This window comes from Ranitomeya imitator, chromosome 5, assembly GCF_032444005.1.
Source record: "Ranitomeya imitator isolate aRanImi1 chromosome 5, aRanImi1.pri, whole genome shotgun sequence".
Classification (NCBI taxonomy): domain Eukaryota; kingdom Metazoa; phylum Chordata; class Amphibia; order Anura; family Dendrobatidae; genus Ranitomeya; species Ranitomeya imitator.
The window spans coordinates 382,272,776-382,289,411 of NC_091286.1; the positions used below are offsets into that span (position 1 = coordinate 382,272,776).

The 16,636-nt window shown below is 39.4% G+C and overlaps 1 protein-coding gene across 1 annotated transcript in view; it reads left to right on the forward strand.

Annotated features, from left to right (window-relative positions):
- BMP5 (bone morphogenetic protein 5) overlaps window positions 1-8,623 on the forward strand; it is a 574,966-nt gene extending 566,343 nt beyond the window's left edge. The window contains exon 7 of the mRNA XM_069726747.1: window positions 3,335-8,623. Within this exon, the coding sequence (XP_069582848.1) occupies window positions 3,335-3,484 (150 nt within the window). The 3' untranslated portion in view covers window positions 3,485-8,623. The remainder of the gene's footprint in view (window positions 1-3,334) is intronic.
- Window positions 8,624-16,636: the final 8,013 nt, after the last annotated feature.

Genomic DNA, 16,636 nt, shown 5'->3' on the forward strand with positions numbered 1-16,636 from the left:
AAGGAATTAAAATGGATCTATGAACTGAATACCCTGAAGCCAAATGGCCTTAATGTGGACTTTAAAATTCATACAGTTATGTAAAGTTTATGGTTATCTATGGTATATAGTTCTTTGTTTAGGTAGCATATTTGGAGGACTTTGTTAGCAAGGGGTATGTTCACCCTTCTGTTGTTTCGAATTTTAATTGTTTTTAATATTTTTTGTCATCCCCTCTGTAGATCCATAATAAATCTGTGGGGGAACATGAACGCAGGAGGACCGAAAACGTATTATTTTTATTAGTTTTTTTCGGTAAATGTTTTGTTTTTGCTAAAAAAAAATTTCAAATATTAAATATAATTTTGCATCTACTGTGCAATTGTCCTGAGAACAATAATAAAATAATTGGTGAAAAGTAATACCATCTTATGAAAAATTATTTCCTACAAGGTATTATAATCTTATATAAATGGTGGTTGTTGGCTGTGATAATGGAAATACAAAGGTTAGGGTTTGCTACCTGGTAGTTGTCCTAATTGCAACAGCTGACCTGTAAGGGTTAAATGGGGCATCTGGACACTATGTGGCGCCCGGAGACAGCCTGAATAAGGTGCCGTCCGTGTTGTCAGGGTATGCTAAAAACCCACCTAAAGTCTAGTTATTGGACTGCTTTTAAGTATAAGCCACAACATCATGCCATACTAAGCGGTATATAAGAATATATAGCTAACTGTGGAGTGGGTGGTCTGTGATCGACTAGTGTAATACATAAGAATTGGAAGCGCTTTAGTCCATGCCACTTTCAATATGGCGTCTGAGTGGCGCTAAGGCGCAAGCGCACGGCATTACAGAAGAATATGCCACTTATAATATGGCGTCTAATGGCGCTAGTGCGCAAGGTAAAAACAATCGGCAATCCCCTATTCGGGTCTTTGTGTTCTCCTGGACATGCGCAGTTAGAATTAATGGACGCTAAGTACGGTGAATGGCGTCCTCCATGCGGTACATGAGCCCCCACAGTAGAAAGTAAGTGTTAACAACATCTATGAATGACAAATATTGAGCGATCTTGACAGGAGGATATTTGTTTGTAATATAAGCACATAAGAGCACCTAGCACTTGGCACTGTAGCACCTTACATTGGTATATGACAATGAAAAGTAATTTAAGCACTGTACGATATGAATTTTAATTTGTTGAAATTCTCATTGGCTGTAATCATTAGTGGAAGTACTATAAATATGCACTCTTTTGTACCACCCTTTGCTTGAGAAAGGCTCAGTCTGAGCCGAAACGTCGCCCTGAACAGTGGGTTGATTAAATCCTGCAAGGTTAAATACTGATTATATGGAGTGCTGCCTCGTTTTTGCCATATATATACACAGTATGTATGCAATATATATATGTATATACTGTATATATTTTAATTATATGCTTACTGCATATGTTAACACTGTTGCTGATATAACAGGACAAAATATTACCTACTGTACAAACAAATCACACTATACACATATCATTATTACCAACAATGCCACTATACTAGGCCAAAAAAGGTTCCAATACACCCTGAACACTATCAATTACCACTACATAGAAAATAAATGATACTGTTACACAACAAAATATACTATACAAAGGCCACTATCACTATATACCTTTATATGCATTGTGCTCAAAAAAGAGAAAGGACAGTACCTCGAAAAATCATACAATGATCTAATGCCTCTCGGCAAAAATATATATAACTGAACATGAGGTTCCTAGTTTAACATTCTGATCAGATTGTATGAAGCCTACTGCCACGTCACGGCAAACCTCATAGTGGGTCCTACCGCCCTAATGGAGCGGAGCCGTGCGACGACCACCGCAACAGCAGCAATGCACCAGCAGGGCAGACAGCCTGGTGCCCCACAGCACCCATGCTGCAAGACTGAGCCCCCACGACTCCAGATCCCGCCTCCGCACAAGCACAAAACTGCAGCAACAATGGCCACCACACAGCACCCACACCAAATTAAAGGAGTAATGAAACTCACCTTCCTCCTGCTCTTCAGTGAGAGCAAAAATGGGCTAGACCCCTTACTTTGCAGTCTCCTGCTAATTAAAATCACCTGTGCCAAATGGGAGAAGTGCACATCCGAAGAAAAAACAAGGACAGAAAATGCAATATGCTCAAAAAAGAGAAAGGGCAGGACCTCCAAAAATCATACAATGATCTAATGCCTCTCGGCCAAAAATATATATAACTGAACATGAGATTCTTAATTTAACGTTCTAATCAAACTGTATGAAGCCCACTGCCACGTCACGGCAGTGAAGACTTTATATGCATTGTACCCTACCAAAATGGCTGAACTGCACAAAACTGTCTCTTAACTAAAATGCACCAAATAAGACCAATTACCATACAATGACCATTTGATGGCAAATACCAGTTCTGCAGAAAGTATAAGAGATTACAGGACAGTTATATATAGTAACTTACAGGTCACATTCTTTCTGATAGAGTCTTTCACTTTTCTTGTCCTTTTCATAAAGCCTAAACCAGCATAATAATTGTTGTCTGCGGAATGTGTAACATAGACACACTTTACTTCTCACAATTCCTCCACCATCCCCACCTATTCATAATGCTTCTAGAGTGTCCTATCCAGCAATAATGCTATCAGAGTGCCCCCTCCAGTAATAATGTCCCAAATCTCCCTTCTAGTAATATTGCCCCCAAAGTGCCCCATCATGTAATAATGTCTCCAGAAGGCCCTATATTATAATGCCTCCTTATTACTCCCTTCAATAATGATATCCTTTCAGTAAAATACAGGGGAGATAGATGCCCCAGTTCATCAAAGTGTTTTTGCCAGAAAGCTGACATAAACATTTTGAAAAGTTGCATTTTTTTGAGTAAGTTGAAGCTGCACAAAAAGTTTGCCACTCTACTGTTTCACACCAGTTTTGGTCAGTTGTGTCAAAATGGGAAGAGTTTGAAAGGATCCAGGATGGGGTGACATGTAATCCCACCCATCAAATTCATGAATAACATTTTATGCTAGGAATGCTATTACTGTCTTGACCAAAGTAACATTTCTGGTGAGACATGCCACTGAGAAGGTTCACCAAGTTCATGAATTAGTTGATGCCTCTTGATAAATGTAACTCATCCCACTCTAAAACTTCCTAATTAAGCTTCCATAATGTTAGTCTTAATGGGCCCTAGGTGGCATGCAGTGATTGCATTTGTTAGCTAGACCTCAGACTAAGGTGAAATGATGAAACTGACTTGTTCTGTTCTTTTGATGCTTTATTATGTTATTAATATACAGTGCAAAATATGTTTATTTTTTATTGCAGGTTCACCTCATGTTTCCAGAACATGTCCCCAAGCCATGCTGTGCACCAACAAAGCTCAATGCCATTTCTGTTTTGTACTTTGATGATAGCTCTAATGTTATTTTAAAAAAATATAGAAATATGGTTGTAAGGTCATGTGGATGTCATTAAATAAGAAAGCGTTTTCTCTGCACAATTGTAAGCAACGTCTTTCAATGCTGAAAATAGCTAAAGAGTAAACATATTACTAATATACATCATGATACACATGTACAGTTTTTTGTATATATTAGAATTTTGTAATTTATTTTGATATACAGTTGCATTGAAGGTTTTGTCCACATCTTAGATATTGCTGATCTCACCTTAAGACTAAATCAATATAAGATTTGTGGAGGTCCAATATCTGACACCTCCATATTCAGCTGTTGGGAGCTCTGTTGGCTGAATGTAAACAGACTACAAAACCGGAACAGCATAGGTCCGTAAACTAGGCCAGTACTGTGGCTTAGCTCTTATTAAAGTGAGTGGAAACTGAGCTCTAATACCAATGGCTGCTACACAATGTACAAAGGCACTCTGTTTACATCCGGCAACCACCATAGCAACTAACAGCTGATTGTCAAGGGGTGACAGATAGAGATGAATGAGTCTCCCAAAAATAATTTCAGGAAAATTAACTTTAAATAGCCTGTAGCTTTCATTCCACTTGACTAAATTCAGGTCCAAATAAAAAATTCCACAATTACCGTAATTATGTTCTGAGGTCTCTGCAGATCCCAAAGCATAATAAAAAGAGGCCAAAAGTTAAAAATATTAAAAGATTATGCTCACCTCTCCTGGACTCTCCCCTCATCTGTCCTGCCACCCTAACTCCCAGCTTGGCCTCCCACTTCCTCTCTCCTGTCTTTAGAGTCATGTGGGGCACAATACACATCTTTGACATCAATAAAGTGCATTGTGCCCCTCATGAGTATGTTGAGTTCCAGAAGACCAGGTGATGGGTGAGCCTTCACGGCTCTTAAAAGAATCCGGCAAAGCATAAGCCTCAATTTTTTGGATATGTGCAAAATGAATCATTAAAATTTTGGACTCATTAGAATCCAAAATTTTTAGAAAATGTGTAACTCTTTTGATTTAATATTAATTGATGCACTCATTTCTTTAACCAGATCTGATATTGATGACCCAACCTAAGGATAGGCCATCAGTGCCTGAGTAGTGGATAATCTCTTTAAAGGGGTTTCCCATAAACATATTAATCACCTAGGTACAAGAATAATGTAGGATTGCTGTTGGTCTATGGGACTGACAGAGATAATTGAACAATCCATACGTCCTGTGGGAGTGAATGAAGAAGCGGTTATACTTACAAACTATATCACCAGTCACCCAAAAAACTTAAGAACCCCAAGTCTGGTGATCAATGGTGGTCGCAGCAGTTGGACACTATGTTCATTCACTCATTACTTATGCTGTGGTTGGGTGGTAAATTAAATAAATGGGTAAACCCATTAAATTAAGTGAGACAAAATCTGTTTTATAGAATTTGTTTAAAATATTAACATTTTATTTAAGTCAGGATAAAATAACATTTTCCTTTTAGAAGCAAACATAGACATTGTTACTTTTTAATGACTCATTGAGAAATGTTTTACATCCAAACAGCTGTTCTGTAGTATTTATTTAGGAAACAACCTTAGATTCATAATAATTAGACATGTTTCGTCCAGTTATCATCTACCATATTGATAAAATATTCAAAATAGTTCATACATTTGGGATAAGGATTTTTTTTAATATCATTTGTTTTAGAAAAAAGCTTGAAAAAAGTATAATGAAGGAAGGATTATTTTTGCTTAGCACAATTTATACAATTTTATTCCAACGTCAAGCTACATGCATCAGATGGCTCCACATTATAATGCAATATCATTTGGAGTATCATTCCAGTGGACATATCTGGTTATTGATTATTTATCAATTTCTCACTAAGCTTAATATGTACTACAAGTCAGCTTTTATTTTAATGCACACATACAGTATGGCATATTGATTTTATTTTATCTTGCAAGCAATATATTTCAAAACAAAACGTGTCATGAAAATCCATATAATTCAGTGACTATTTTAAAGATATTAAAACATGTTTCAATTTCCAATTTTGAAAAGTGGCACACATTTGGCTGATCAATGTGATGCAGGCTGAACAAGACTCTTGGAGGCATACTGTATGTTAAACAGGATGATCTATTTAAGCTATTTCCTATCACACATCTCAGACAATTATTTGCACATTTATTTTGGGAAATATGTATGGAAGTTCCCCAAAGCTGTCAAAAAATTAGCTTATATATAATATTATCTTGTGGTAAATCACTCCATAAATAATTTGCACACTGTATTTATTTTAAAGAAAATATAAACAGATGAGCAAATTTGTTCAAGGTGAAATTTTCGGAAAAATTTTAATTCTCCTGAGTTTATGTAAAAACAGCAAATTGACAGCTAGTTTGCCGCCATGTCCCTAAATTGTACAGGGCCAGATAAAGGGCTAAAGAAAAAATTAATACTCACTTTGCCACTCGCCTATCCCACTGTCGCAGCCAATGTTTGGTCTTTGATGACATGCAGTCTCTTCTTTTTGTCTTGCAAAATCCTCTTCAACCTTGTTTAGCCTATGCTGGGGCTTCTGGCACAGAGTAGGTCTCTGACATCATAGTGTTATATAAAGTGTATGTATATACTGTAGTTTATGATAGCGTACATCATGACATTGTGGAGTATGTCATTATGCAATGACGTTATGATATATGTCACCCAAGATGGTGACTAAGCCTCAAATGTTGAATGCTGTAACTTTGTGTACTGTAGTCGCATGTGCTGTGATGTCAGAGGCCTACACAGTTTAGGATGGAAGATAGGACTGGAGAGTAGGCTGTGGTGTATGGACAGGTGAGCAGCGTTGTGAACATTAACTTTTATTTTTATGCCATATGTTTATTGTGCTCTTGGGTCTCTAAATTGTATTGAGCATGATAAGGAACAATCAATTTGCATTGAAAAACTTAATGATGAGTCAACTTTGCTTGACACATTTGAGCAGTTTTATGATCTCTGCAGATTTGTTCTTTTCTAATTATACTTTATATATATAATTCATTTACATAAATTCATTAACCCCTGTACCCCCCAGCATTTTATGCGTGCTCTGGTGCTGAAGCCAGCCCACATCTTTCTCTGCACATGACAACTGATCTGATTAGCTATGTGCCTCTAACAGCTGTGGGTGGATCTGCAATCCACTCGCTGCTGTTAGCAAGTTAAATGCGCAAGCCAGAAGTGCATCATATAGACATGCCCATCTGCACTCCTGTCATGTGATCGGGAGGCGCCAGTGGATTGTCATGACAGCCTTGGGAGGGTCTGCAGAAGACCCTCGTGTCTGTAATTGTAAATTTTCTGAGCCTGAGTCTGGCATTCACAGAAGACCATAATTTATGCTACACGTAGCAGGGCTGAAACGATGCTATGTGTAGCACAGGCATTCAGACAATCACAGCTTCAAATCTTCTAAGGGGACAATTGATGTAAGTAAAAAGTAAAAAAAAAATTTTAAACTATATAAAAATAAAAAAAAAAGTTCAATCCACTCCCTTTTTGCCACATTCAAAATAAAACAATAAAAAATTAAAATACACATATTTGGAATAGTTGCATTCGAAAATGTCCGATCTTTCAAAATATAAAGTAAATTAATCCGATCGGTAAACGGCGTAACGAGAAAATAAATCAAAATTCCAGAATTACGTTTTTTTGTGGTAGCAACATTGCAATAACAGGTGATCAAAACATCATATCTATCTCAAAATGGAATCAGGAAAAACATTTGCTAGGCGTGCCAAAAATAAGCTATCACCCAGCCTCAGATCGTGAGAAATGGAGATGCTAAGGGTCTCGTAGTTTTTCACTACTTAAATGTAAAAGAACCGATATATGTTATCTGCATACATGGTATCTGCATACTCGCACTGACCTGGATAATCATAATGGCAGGTCAGTTTTAGCGTTTACTTAATATGGTAAATAAAAAAATTGCAAAAAACAATTGTGTAATTGCACTTTTTTTTGCAATTTCACCACACTTGAATTTTTTTCCTGTTTTCCAGTACACCATATGATAAAATCAATGATGTCATTCAAAAGTACAACTCGTCCTACAAAACACAAGTCCTCCTATGGCTATGTTGACAGAAAAATAAAAAAGTTCTCTCTGGGAAGAAGGGGAGCAAGAAAGGAAAATGCAAACACTGAAAATTGCAAGCTGGTGAGGGGGTTATTATTAGTGATGAGCGAGTGTGCTCATTACTCGGGTTTTCTGAGCATCTCCGAGTATCATGGGCGTGCTCGTAGATTGTGCTTGTGTCCCCACAGCTGCATGATTTGCAGCTGCTAGACATCCTGAATACATGTGGGGATTCACTAACAAACACTGCATGTCTTCAGACACACTCGCTCATTACTAGCTATTATAAATGTGTCAAAAAAGTTCTTTGATAACCTATAAATGTTTTCCACTATAGTCTCAAAATATTTACTTTAAATTTGTTGAAAAATTTGAACTCAACAAATTCCAAAATTGTGAGAATTCAATTTTCACAAATCCAGCAAATTGACATATTCTTTTGAGGGCCAGAAAGAGGTTAGAAAATATTTAAAAAACGTTATACGCACATGTATTAGGCCTATTTGTCTGGCAGCTGCAGCTCTTTCTCTTGCTCCCTCTGGTCTTTAGATCAGTCTTTGAATGAATTTTGGAGAACTGACACTCTCATGCAGTCATGTAAGGTGCAGTGCATGTGAAAATTCAAAGACCATTCTAAAGACCAGCGACAGAAAGAGGAGGAACTGTGGCATCAGGACAGTTGAATAGCGGGTCCAAGATTTATTTTTTAACCAACCCCTTCCTAGCCATTTAGTATGGCTCTGGATTAATCTCAGAACATAAAAAAGTATTTTTGGGAACCAAATTTTATGTTGACCAAATTGACTGTGCCTGCCAATTCAAACTAATCTGCTCTAAACAAATTTGAGGAGATTAGCTCAAGACTGTTATCAAGTCAAGCTATTTTCCTTCTCAACCATTGATAAAAAAAAAAATAATTCAAGCAGATAGCAACACTATATAAATGGAAATATAAGGGTACAAGGCATAGAGATTAGTGATGAGCGAGTGTACTCCTTGCTCGGGTTTTCCTGAGCACGCTCGGGTGGTCTCCAGGTATTTATGACTGCTCAGAGATTTAGTTTTCATCTCAGCTGAATGATTTACAGCTACTAGCCAGGCTGAGAACATGTGGGGGTTGCCTTGTTGATAGGGAATCCCCACATGTATTCAGGCTTTCCAGCAGCTGTAAATCAGCCGTAAATCATGCAGCTGAGGTGAGATCACTAAATCTCCGAGCACTAACAAATACTCGGAGACCACCCAAGCGTTCTCGGGAAAACCCGAGCAACGAGTACACTGATAGAGCTCTTAATTGTATAGCTCATCAATATGAAGGTAAATAGGAGAATTGCAGATTTATTCAGTAGTAATTAAGTTTCATAGAGGTTGAATACGAATCCACCAAGGAAGAAAAAGCTTTGCTGCCAAGGGTAAATTCATCCTTTTTATCTTTTATATACTGGAGTGCTGCCATGTCTTGTAATTAATTAAATTAATTATGACATTTTCCAGGAATATAATTGACAATTTATTAGCTTATCACAATTCTGAAAACTCTTGAACATCATTATAACATTGATTTAATAACATTCATTATCATTATACTGGGGGTTTGGTTTTCTGAATGATTCCAATTATGTGCCACACATCTTTGCCCCATGTACAACCTTTTACCTCAAATAAGATTGCTCTCTATTGCGTTTGTTATACTTGCTGTTTGAATAGTCACAAACTTGTTTCTCAATAAAAGTTTCTCCATTTTGCATATTGTCATATTTTTATTTCTAAGCTAATGCACATGGTAATAGTTACATGGGATTCCTTGGTAGGTCAAGGTTCTAATATTATAGTAGGCATGAAATATTCTAAAGTCTACATCATCACTTGTATAATAATAATAATCATTTTTTTTACATAGCACTAACATTCTGCAATACCTTACAATTCAATATATTACAGAGTAACACATAGTGCGTCAATACAAGCAAGATTGAAAACCCTACTTACAAGCTTACAATCTATAAGGAAGGTGAGATGACAGCTCATGTAAAGCTACATTAATTGGTCATCAGCCAGTATCTCCTGCACATACTGTATATGTCCTGATACAAAGTGTGATCTAGTGCATAGAATTTATGAGAACAGGTGGTAGAAAGGACCAGATTCTACGGAAAGTGTTGAAAGGGAAAGCTGAGAACAATTTGATTGGTGATCTGATGTGATAAGTCTGTTTAAACAAAACTCTGGACTGTGAGGATAACCCCAATTTTCTGGGTTAATACATTCTAGGCAAGTGGTGAAGCATGAGAAAAGTCTTGGACATAGGATTTGGAGGTTAGGATTTCAGAGGATGCTTGTTTAGTTTTAGATCATTAAGTGGACAGGTATGGTGGTAGATATAGACGAGGACGGAGAAGTAGCGTGGTGCAATCTGGTGGAGAACATTGTGAGTGAAAGAGAAATTTATTATGTATTCTGTAGCATAAGGTAGAGGTAGCTGTGAAGTTGCTGGACAAAAAAATGAGAGAAGAGAGCTGAGTGAGAAGAACACCGATTAGTATAGAGTTGCAGTAGTCCAGACAAGAATAAATCAAACAAACCATAAGAAATTTTGCAGTTTTTATACTTAAGAAAATATTAGAATTTGGAGATATGTTTAAGGTATAGGTGACATGAGCGAGTAGATGAATGGACATATGGACACCTCAACAAACCTGGGAAACACACATTCGCCAGAAGACTCGCTACACTCATCAGGAGGGCGTTAAACTAGAAGAAGAGGGGACGGGAAGAAAAACATTAGACTCGAACAAAGAAGACCCAGGAAAACATACTCAGAAGGGAGGTAAGAACATTTCTAAAACAATACACAGCGAGGAGATTGGAACAAAAAAAATCCTCTAAACTGCATGCTCGCAAACGCCAGAAGCCTGACAAACAAGATGGAAGAACTAGAAGCAGAAATATCTACAGGTAACTTTGACATAGTGGGAATAACCGAGACATGGCTAGATGAAAGCTATGACTGGGCAGTTAACTTACAGGGTTACAGTCTGTTTAGAAAGGATCGTAAAAATCGCAGAGGAGGAGGGGTTTGTCTCTATGTAAAGTCTTGTCTAAAGTCCACTTTAAGGGAGGATATTAGCGAAGGGAATGAGGATGTCGAGTCCATATGGGTCGAAATTCATGGAGGGAAAAATGGTAACAAAATTCTTATTGGGGTCTGTTACAAACCCCCAAATATAACAGAAATCATGGAAAGTCTACTTCTAAAGCAGATAGATGAAGCTGCAACCCATAATGAGGTCCTGGTTATGGGGGACTTTAACTACCCGGATATTAACTGGGAAACAGAAACCTGTGAAACCCATAAAGGCAACAGGTTTCTGCTAATAACCAAGAAAAATTATCTTTCACAATTGGTGCAGAATCCAACTAGAGGAGCAGCACTTTTAGACCTAATACTAGGGTTGAGCGAAACGGGTCGAGATTTTTCAAAAGTCGCCGACTTTTGGCAAGGTCGGGTTTCATGAAACCCGACCCGACCCCAGTGTGGGGTCGGCCATGAAGTCGGCGATCTTTTGAATCTGGAATCGGAATTCCGATACCGATTCCCGATATGTTTAAGATATCGGGAATTGGTATCGGAATTCAGATTAAAGTGTAAAATAAAGAATTAAAATAAAAAATATCGCAATACTTACCCTCTGACGCGCCCTGGTCCTAACCGGCAGTCTTCCTTCCTTAGAATCAGCCTTCCAGGACCTGGCGGTGACGTCGCGGTGACGTCGCGGCTTGTGATTGGCCGCGCGGCCGCCCATGTGACCGCTCGCGCGACCAATCAGAAGCCGTGACGTCACCGAAGGTCCTTCAAGCGCTGATTCTTAGGAAGGAAGGCTGTCGGAAGGAAGCAGGGCACTTCCGAGGGTGAGTATATTCCTATTAGGTATATACTCACCCTCGGAAGCGCCCTGCTTCCTTCCGACAGCCTTCCTTCCTAAGAATCAGCGCTTGAAGGACCTTCGGTGACGTCACGGCTTCTGATTGGTCGCGCGAGCGGTCACATGGGCGGCCGCGCGGCCAATCACAAGCCGCGACGTCACCGCGACGTCACCGCCAGGTCCTGGAAGGCTGATTCTAAGGAAGGAAGACTGCCGGTTAGTACCAGGGCGCGTCAGAGGGTAAGTATTGCGATATTTTTTATTTTAATTCTTTATTTTACACTAAAATATGGATCGCAGGGCCTAAAGGAGAGTTTCCGCTCCTTCAGACCCTGGGAGCCATGGAAACCCAATGCACTGCATTGGGTTTCGAGTTTCGGCCGACCCCGACCCCGACTTTTTTATAGGATCGGCCGATTTCACTTGACCCGACTTTTGAAAAAGTCGGGTTTCGTGAAACCCGACCCGATCCTATAAAAGTAAAGGTCGCTCATCCCTACCTAATACTATCTAATAGACCTGACAGAATAACAAATCTGCAGGTAGTCGGGCATCTAGGAAATAGCGACCACAATATTGTACAGTTTCACCTGTCTTTCACTAGGGGGACTTGTCAGGGAGTCACAAAAACACTGAACTTTAGGAAGGCAAAGTTTGACCAGCTTAGAGATGCCCTTAATCTGGTAGACTGAGACAATATCCTCAGAAATAAGAATACAGATAATAAATGGAAAATGTTTAAGAACATCCTAAATAGGCACTGTATACCTTGTGGGAATAAAAGGACTAGAAATAGGAAAAACCCAATGTGGCTAAACAAAGAAGTAAGACAGGCAATTAACAGTAAAAAGAAAGCGTTTGCACTACTAAAGCAGGATTGCATCATTGAAGCTCTAAAAAACTATAGGGAGAAAAATACTTTATCTAAAAAACTAATTAAAGCTGCCAAAAAGGAAACAGAGAAGCACATTGCTAAGGAGAGTAAAACTAATCACAAACTGTTCTTCAACTATATCAATAGTAAAAGAATAAAAACTGAAAATGTAGGCCCCTTAAAAAATAGTGAGGAAAGAATGGTTGTAGATGACGAGGAAAAAGCTAACATATTAAACACCTTCTTCTCCACGGTATTCACGGTGGAAAATGAAATGCTAGGTGAAATCCTAAGAAACAATGTAAACCCTATATTGAGGGTCACCAATCTAACCCAAGAAGAGGTGCGAAGCCGGCTAAATAAGATTAAAATAGATAAATCTCCGGGTCCGGATGGCATACACCCACGAGTACTAAGAGAAGTAATGTAATAGATAAACCATTATTTCTTATTTTTAGGGACTCTATAGGGACGGGGTCTGTTCCGCAGGACTGGCGCATAGCAAATGTGGTGCCAATATTCAAAAAGGGCTCTAAAAGTGAACCTGGAAATTATAGGCCAGTAAGTCTAACCTCTATTGTTGGTAAAATATTTGAAGGGTTTCTGAGGGATGTTATTCTGGATTATCTCAATGAGAATAACTGTTTAACTCCATATCAGCATGGGTTTATGAGAAATCGCTCCTGTCAAACCAATCTAATCAGTTTTTATGAAGAGGTAAGCTATAGGCTGGACCACGGTGAGTCATTGGACGTGGCATATCTCGATTTTTCCAAAGCGTTTGATACCATGCCGCACAAGAGGTTGGTACACAAAATGAGAATGCTTGGTCTGGGGGAAAATGTGTGTAAATGGGTTAGTATCTGGCTTAGTGATAGAAAGCAGACGGTGGTTATAAATGGTATAGTCTCTAACTGGGTCGCTGTGACCAGTGGGGTACCGCAGGGGTCGGTATTGGGACCTGTTCTCTTCAACATATTCATTAATGATCTGGTAGAAGGTTTACACAGTAAAATATCGATATTTGCAGATGATACAAAACTATGTAAAGCAGTTAATACAAGAGAAGATAGTATTCTGCTACAGATGGATCTGGATAAGTTGGAAACTTGGGCTGAAAGGTGGCAGATGAGGTTTAACAATGATAAATGTAAGGTTATACACATGGGAAGAAGGAATCAATATCACCATTACACACTGAACGGGAAACCACTGGGTAAATCTGACAGGGAGAAGGACTTGGGGATCCTAGTTAATGATAAACTTACCTGGAGCAGCCAGTGCCAGGCAGCAGCTGCCAAGGCAAACAGGATCATGGGGTGCATTAAAAGAGGTCTGGATACACATGATGAGAGCATTATACTGCCTCTGTACAAATCCCTAGTTAGACCGCACATGGAGTACTGTGTCCAGTTTTGGGCACCAGTGCTCAGGAAGGATATAATGGAACTAGAGAGAGTACAAAGGAGGGCAACAAAAATAATAAAGGGGATGGGAGAACTACAATACCCAGATAGATTAGCGAAATTAGGATTATTTAGTCTAGAAAAAAGGCGACTGAGGGGCGATCTAATAACCATGTATAAGTATATAAGGGACAATACAAATATCTAGCTGAGGATCTGTTTATACCAAGGAAGGTGACGGGCACAAGGGGGCATTCTTTGTGTCTGGAAGAGAGAAGGTTTTTCCACCAACATAGAAGAGGATTCTTTACTGTTAGGGCAGTGAGAATCTGGAATTGCTTGCCTGAGGAGGTGGTGATGGCGAACTCAGTCGAGGGGTTCAAGAGAGGCCTGGATGTCTTCCTGGAGCAGAACAATATTGTATCATACAATTATTAGGGTCTGTAGAAGGACGTAGATCTGGGGATTTATTATGATGGACTATAGGCTGAACTGGATGGACAAATGTCTTTTTTCGGCCTTACTAACTATGTTACTATGTTACTATGTAAATATCTGAATTAAAAATATAATTCCAAGTGCTAAGGTTGGTGGATTGCACTAAATTAAATTAAACCATAAAGTGCAATCGAAACCCGGGGTCCACCGTGCAGAGATTAATAACTGCTGCTAGTATGAATAATGACGGATAAAAAACTAGCAAACGCACTGCGTTAAAACTGCACAGAGCCAGCGGAACACAGAATACCAAGCTCAGCTCACCACCAAGCAGCACTAAAAATATAAGTACCAAACTCAGCTAACCGCCGAGTGGCACAGAAAATATAAGTACCGAACCCTGCTTACCACTGAGCGGCACAAAACAATACGAAATGTGCAATACCCTGATAACCCGCAGAGGTAGAAGCAAATGTCAAACTAGGTGTGGAACTCTATCGCTCTCCCAGCGAGTCTAGGCTAGTGGTTGGGCTTGCTCTGTAACTCAGCTGTGCTAACCGCGCACACGACCGAAGACAGATGCTAAGCCAAGCTGGGATTTCCCACTCTACACTGCCTGCCTAGACACACAGTAACGAAAAAGCAGCGCTGCAACTGAACTGTGTCACTCGCACTCAGAAACGAAAGCGATGCTCTGCAACTGAACTGTGTCACTCGCACACACAAACAAAAGACATGCTCTGCAACTGAACTGTGTCACTCACACACAGAAATGTGCATACAGACAGGTAGCGTATCCACACACACAATCACTAATGACACTAGCACGCCCGCGTGCAATGCTGGAAGCCTTTTATGAACTAGGCTGCACCCCAAACACTCACGCCCAGACAGACAGGGCGTCGCCCATGGGCCAATCCGGAGCTGCCACATCACCAGAGCAGTCAGAGTCTGAGCACCAATGGAAAGGCGCCACATCATGGACATGCTCAGTAAGATGATTTCTGGACCTAAACTCCAGAGGGTAGAGCTGCCTCTGTATACTACTGGTTACAACAGACTTAGCTGGAGAGCCAGCAGTAACCACATGGACACTACAAAGCAGTGGAAGATGCTGGGGCCGAAGTCTGTGCTAAGCAACAATCCCAGTGGCTGGGCCTGAATGACAGACCGCAGAGGCAGATAGAGGCCATCCCGTGCAGCAGAAGAATCCTAGCACCTAACACCAAGTCAGCGGGTTTGCTGCCTGAGAGTTTTGGTTACACCAAAGACTAAAAGAGAAATATCAGGCTTAGATAGGTTAGTAGAGCGAGGAAACACAAGTTCAGTTTTGGAAAGATTCAGTTACGGATAGAGAGGATGGACATGATGTTAGAGACAAGACAAACGATTACTAGTATTTTCAGTAATGCATGGTGATGTCAGGAGAAAATGTGTATAATTGGGTTTTATCAGCCTAGAGACAATACAGAAAAACAATTTGTCCATTTGGGGCAGCGTAGAGAGAAAAGAGGAAGAAACCCAGCACTGACAGGTAGTTGCCATTGTGTGGTAGTATTATTCGGGACTTTTACAGAGGTTGTTTTGATAATATTGGTCTTTGCATAGTGTGTTTCTGTGCACAGAAAATTTTTAGTCCTGGTATAGCAACAGCATTGGTATGCAATAACAATACAATATTCATATAGATTTTCTTGTTGGTGTGGAGGATGTTCATATGGGTGACATATTTTGGAGCTTGGGCCCTTGATCTTTTAAGCAACATGCCTGTCTACAATTGGGCAATGGGGCAGTTAATCGGGAAGGAATAAAAGACATCTGGGAATAGTTCAAATCCAGGAAGTGTTGAAGGGCAGAAAGAAATTAGCTCCGCCCTATTATGATTTTTTGAGATAATTTCTAGAATGTCAGCACTGAGGTTGCAGATAGGAAGCTGTGCTTTAAGACTAAGAAAAAAATGAGAGTCATTTTGGATCATTGCTATTGAGCTGGCTCGTTTGGTAGATGAAGGGCAGATTGATATATTTTCATAAATGAGTGAAGTCTTCTGTCAAATGTGATTTTCTCTACAGTTCTTCGACACAATTAGATATTGTACAAAAGTCTTTTTTCCCGACTGATTTATTCATTATGTTATGGTATATGTATGTTGGTATTGCTGGGAATATTTGCCTTTGTTTAGTGTGCGCTGTTTTGTAGTGTTATGGTAACATTATTTATTCACTGTGTTGTGGTAATGCTAGTGGTTATTGTGTAGTGATAATATTTGTGACTTTTCTAGTGGTAATTTTCATAATATTAGTCTTTGCATAGTGCGTTTTTTTACAAAAGTAAAACTTGACCCCGATAGAGCAACAACAGTGATATACTACCCTCGCCTACTGTATCCTCACCCATCCCTTGTAGATTGTGAGCCTTCGCGGGCAGGGTCCTCAC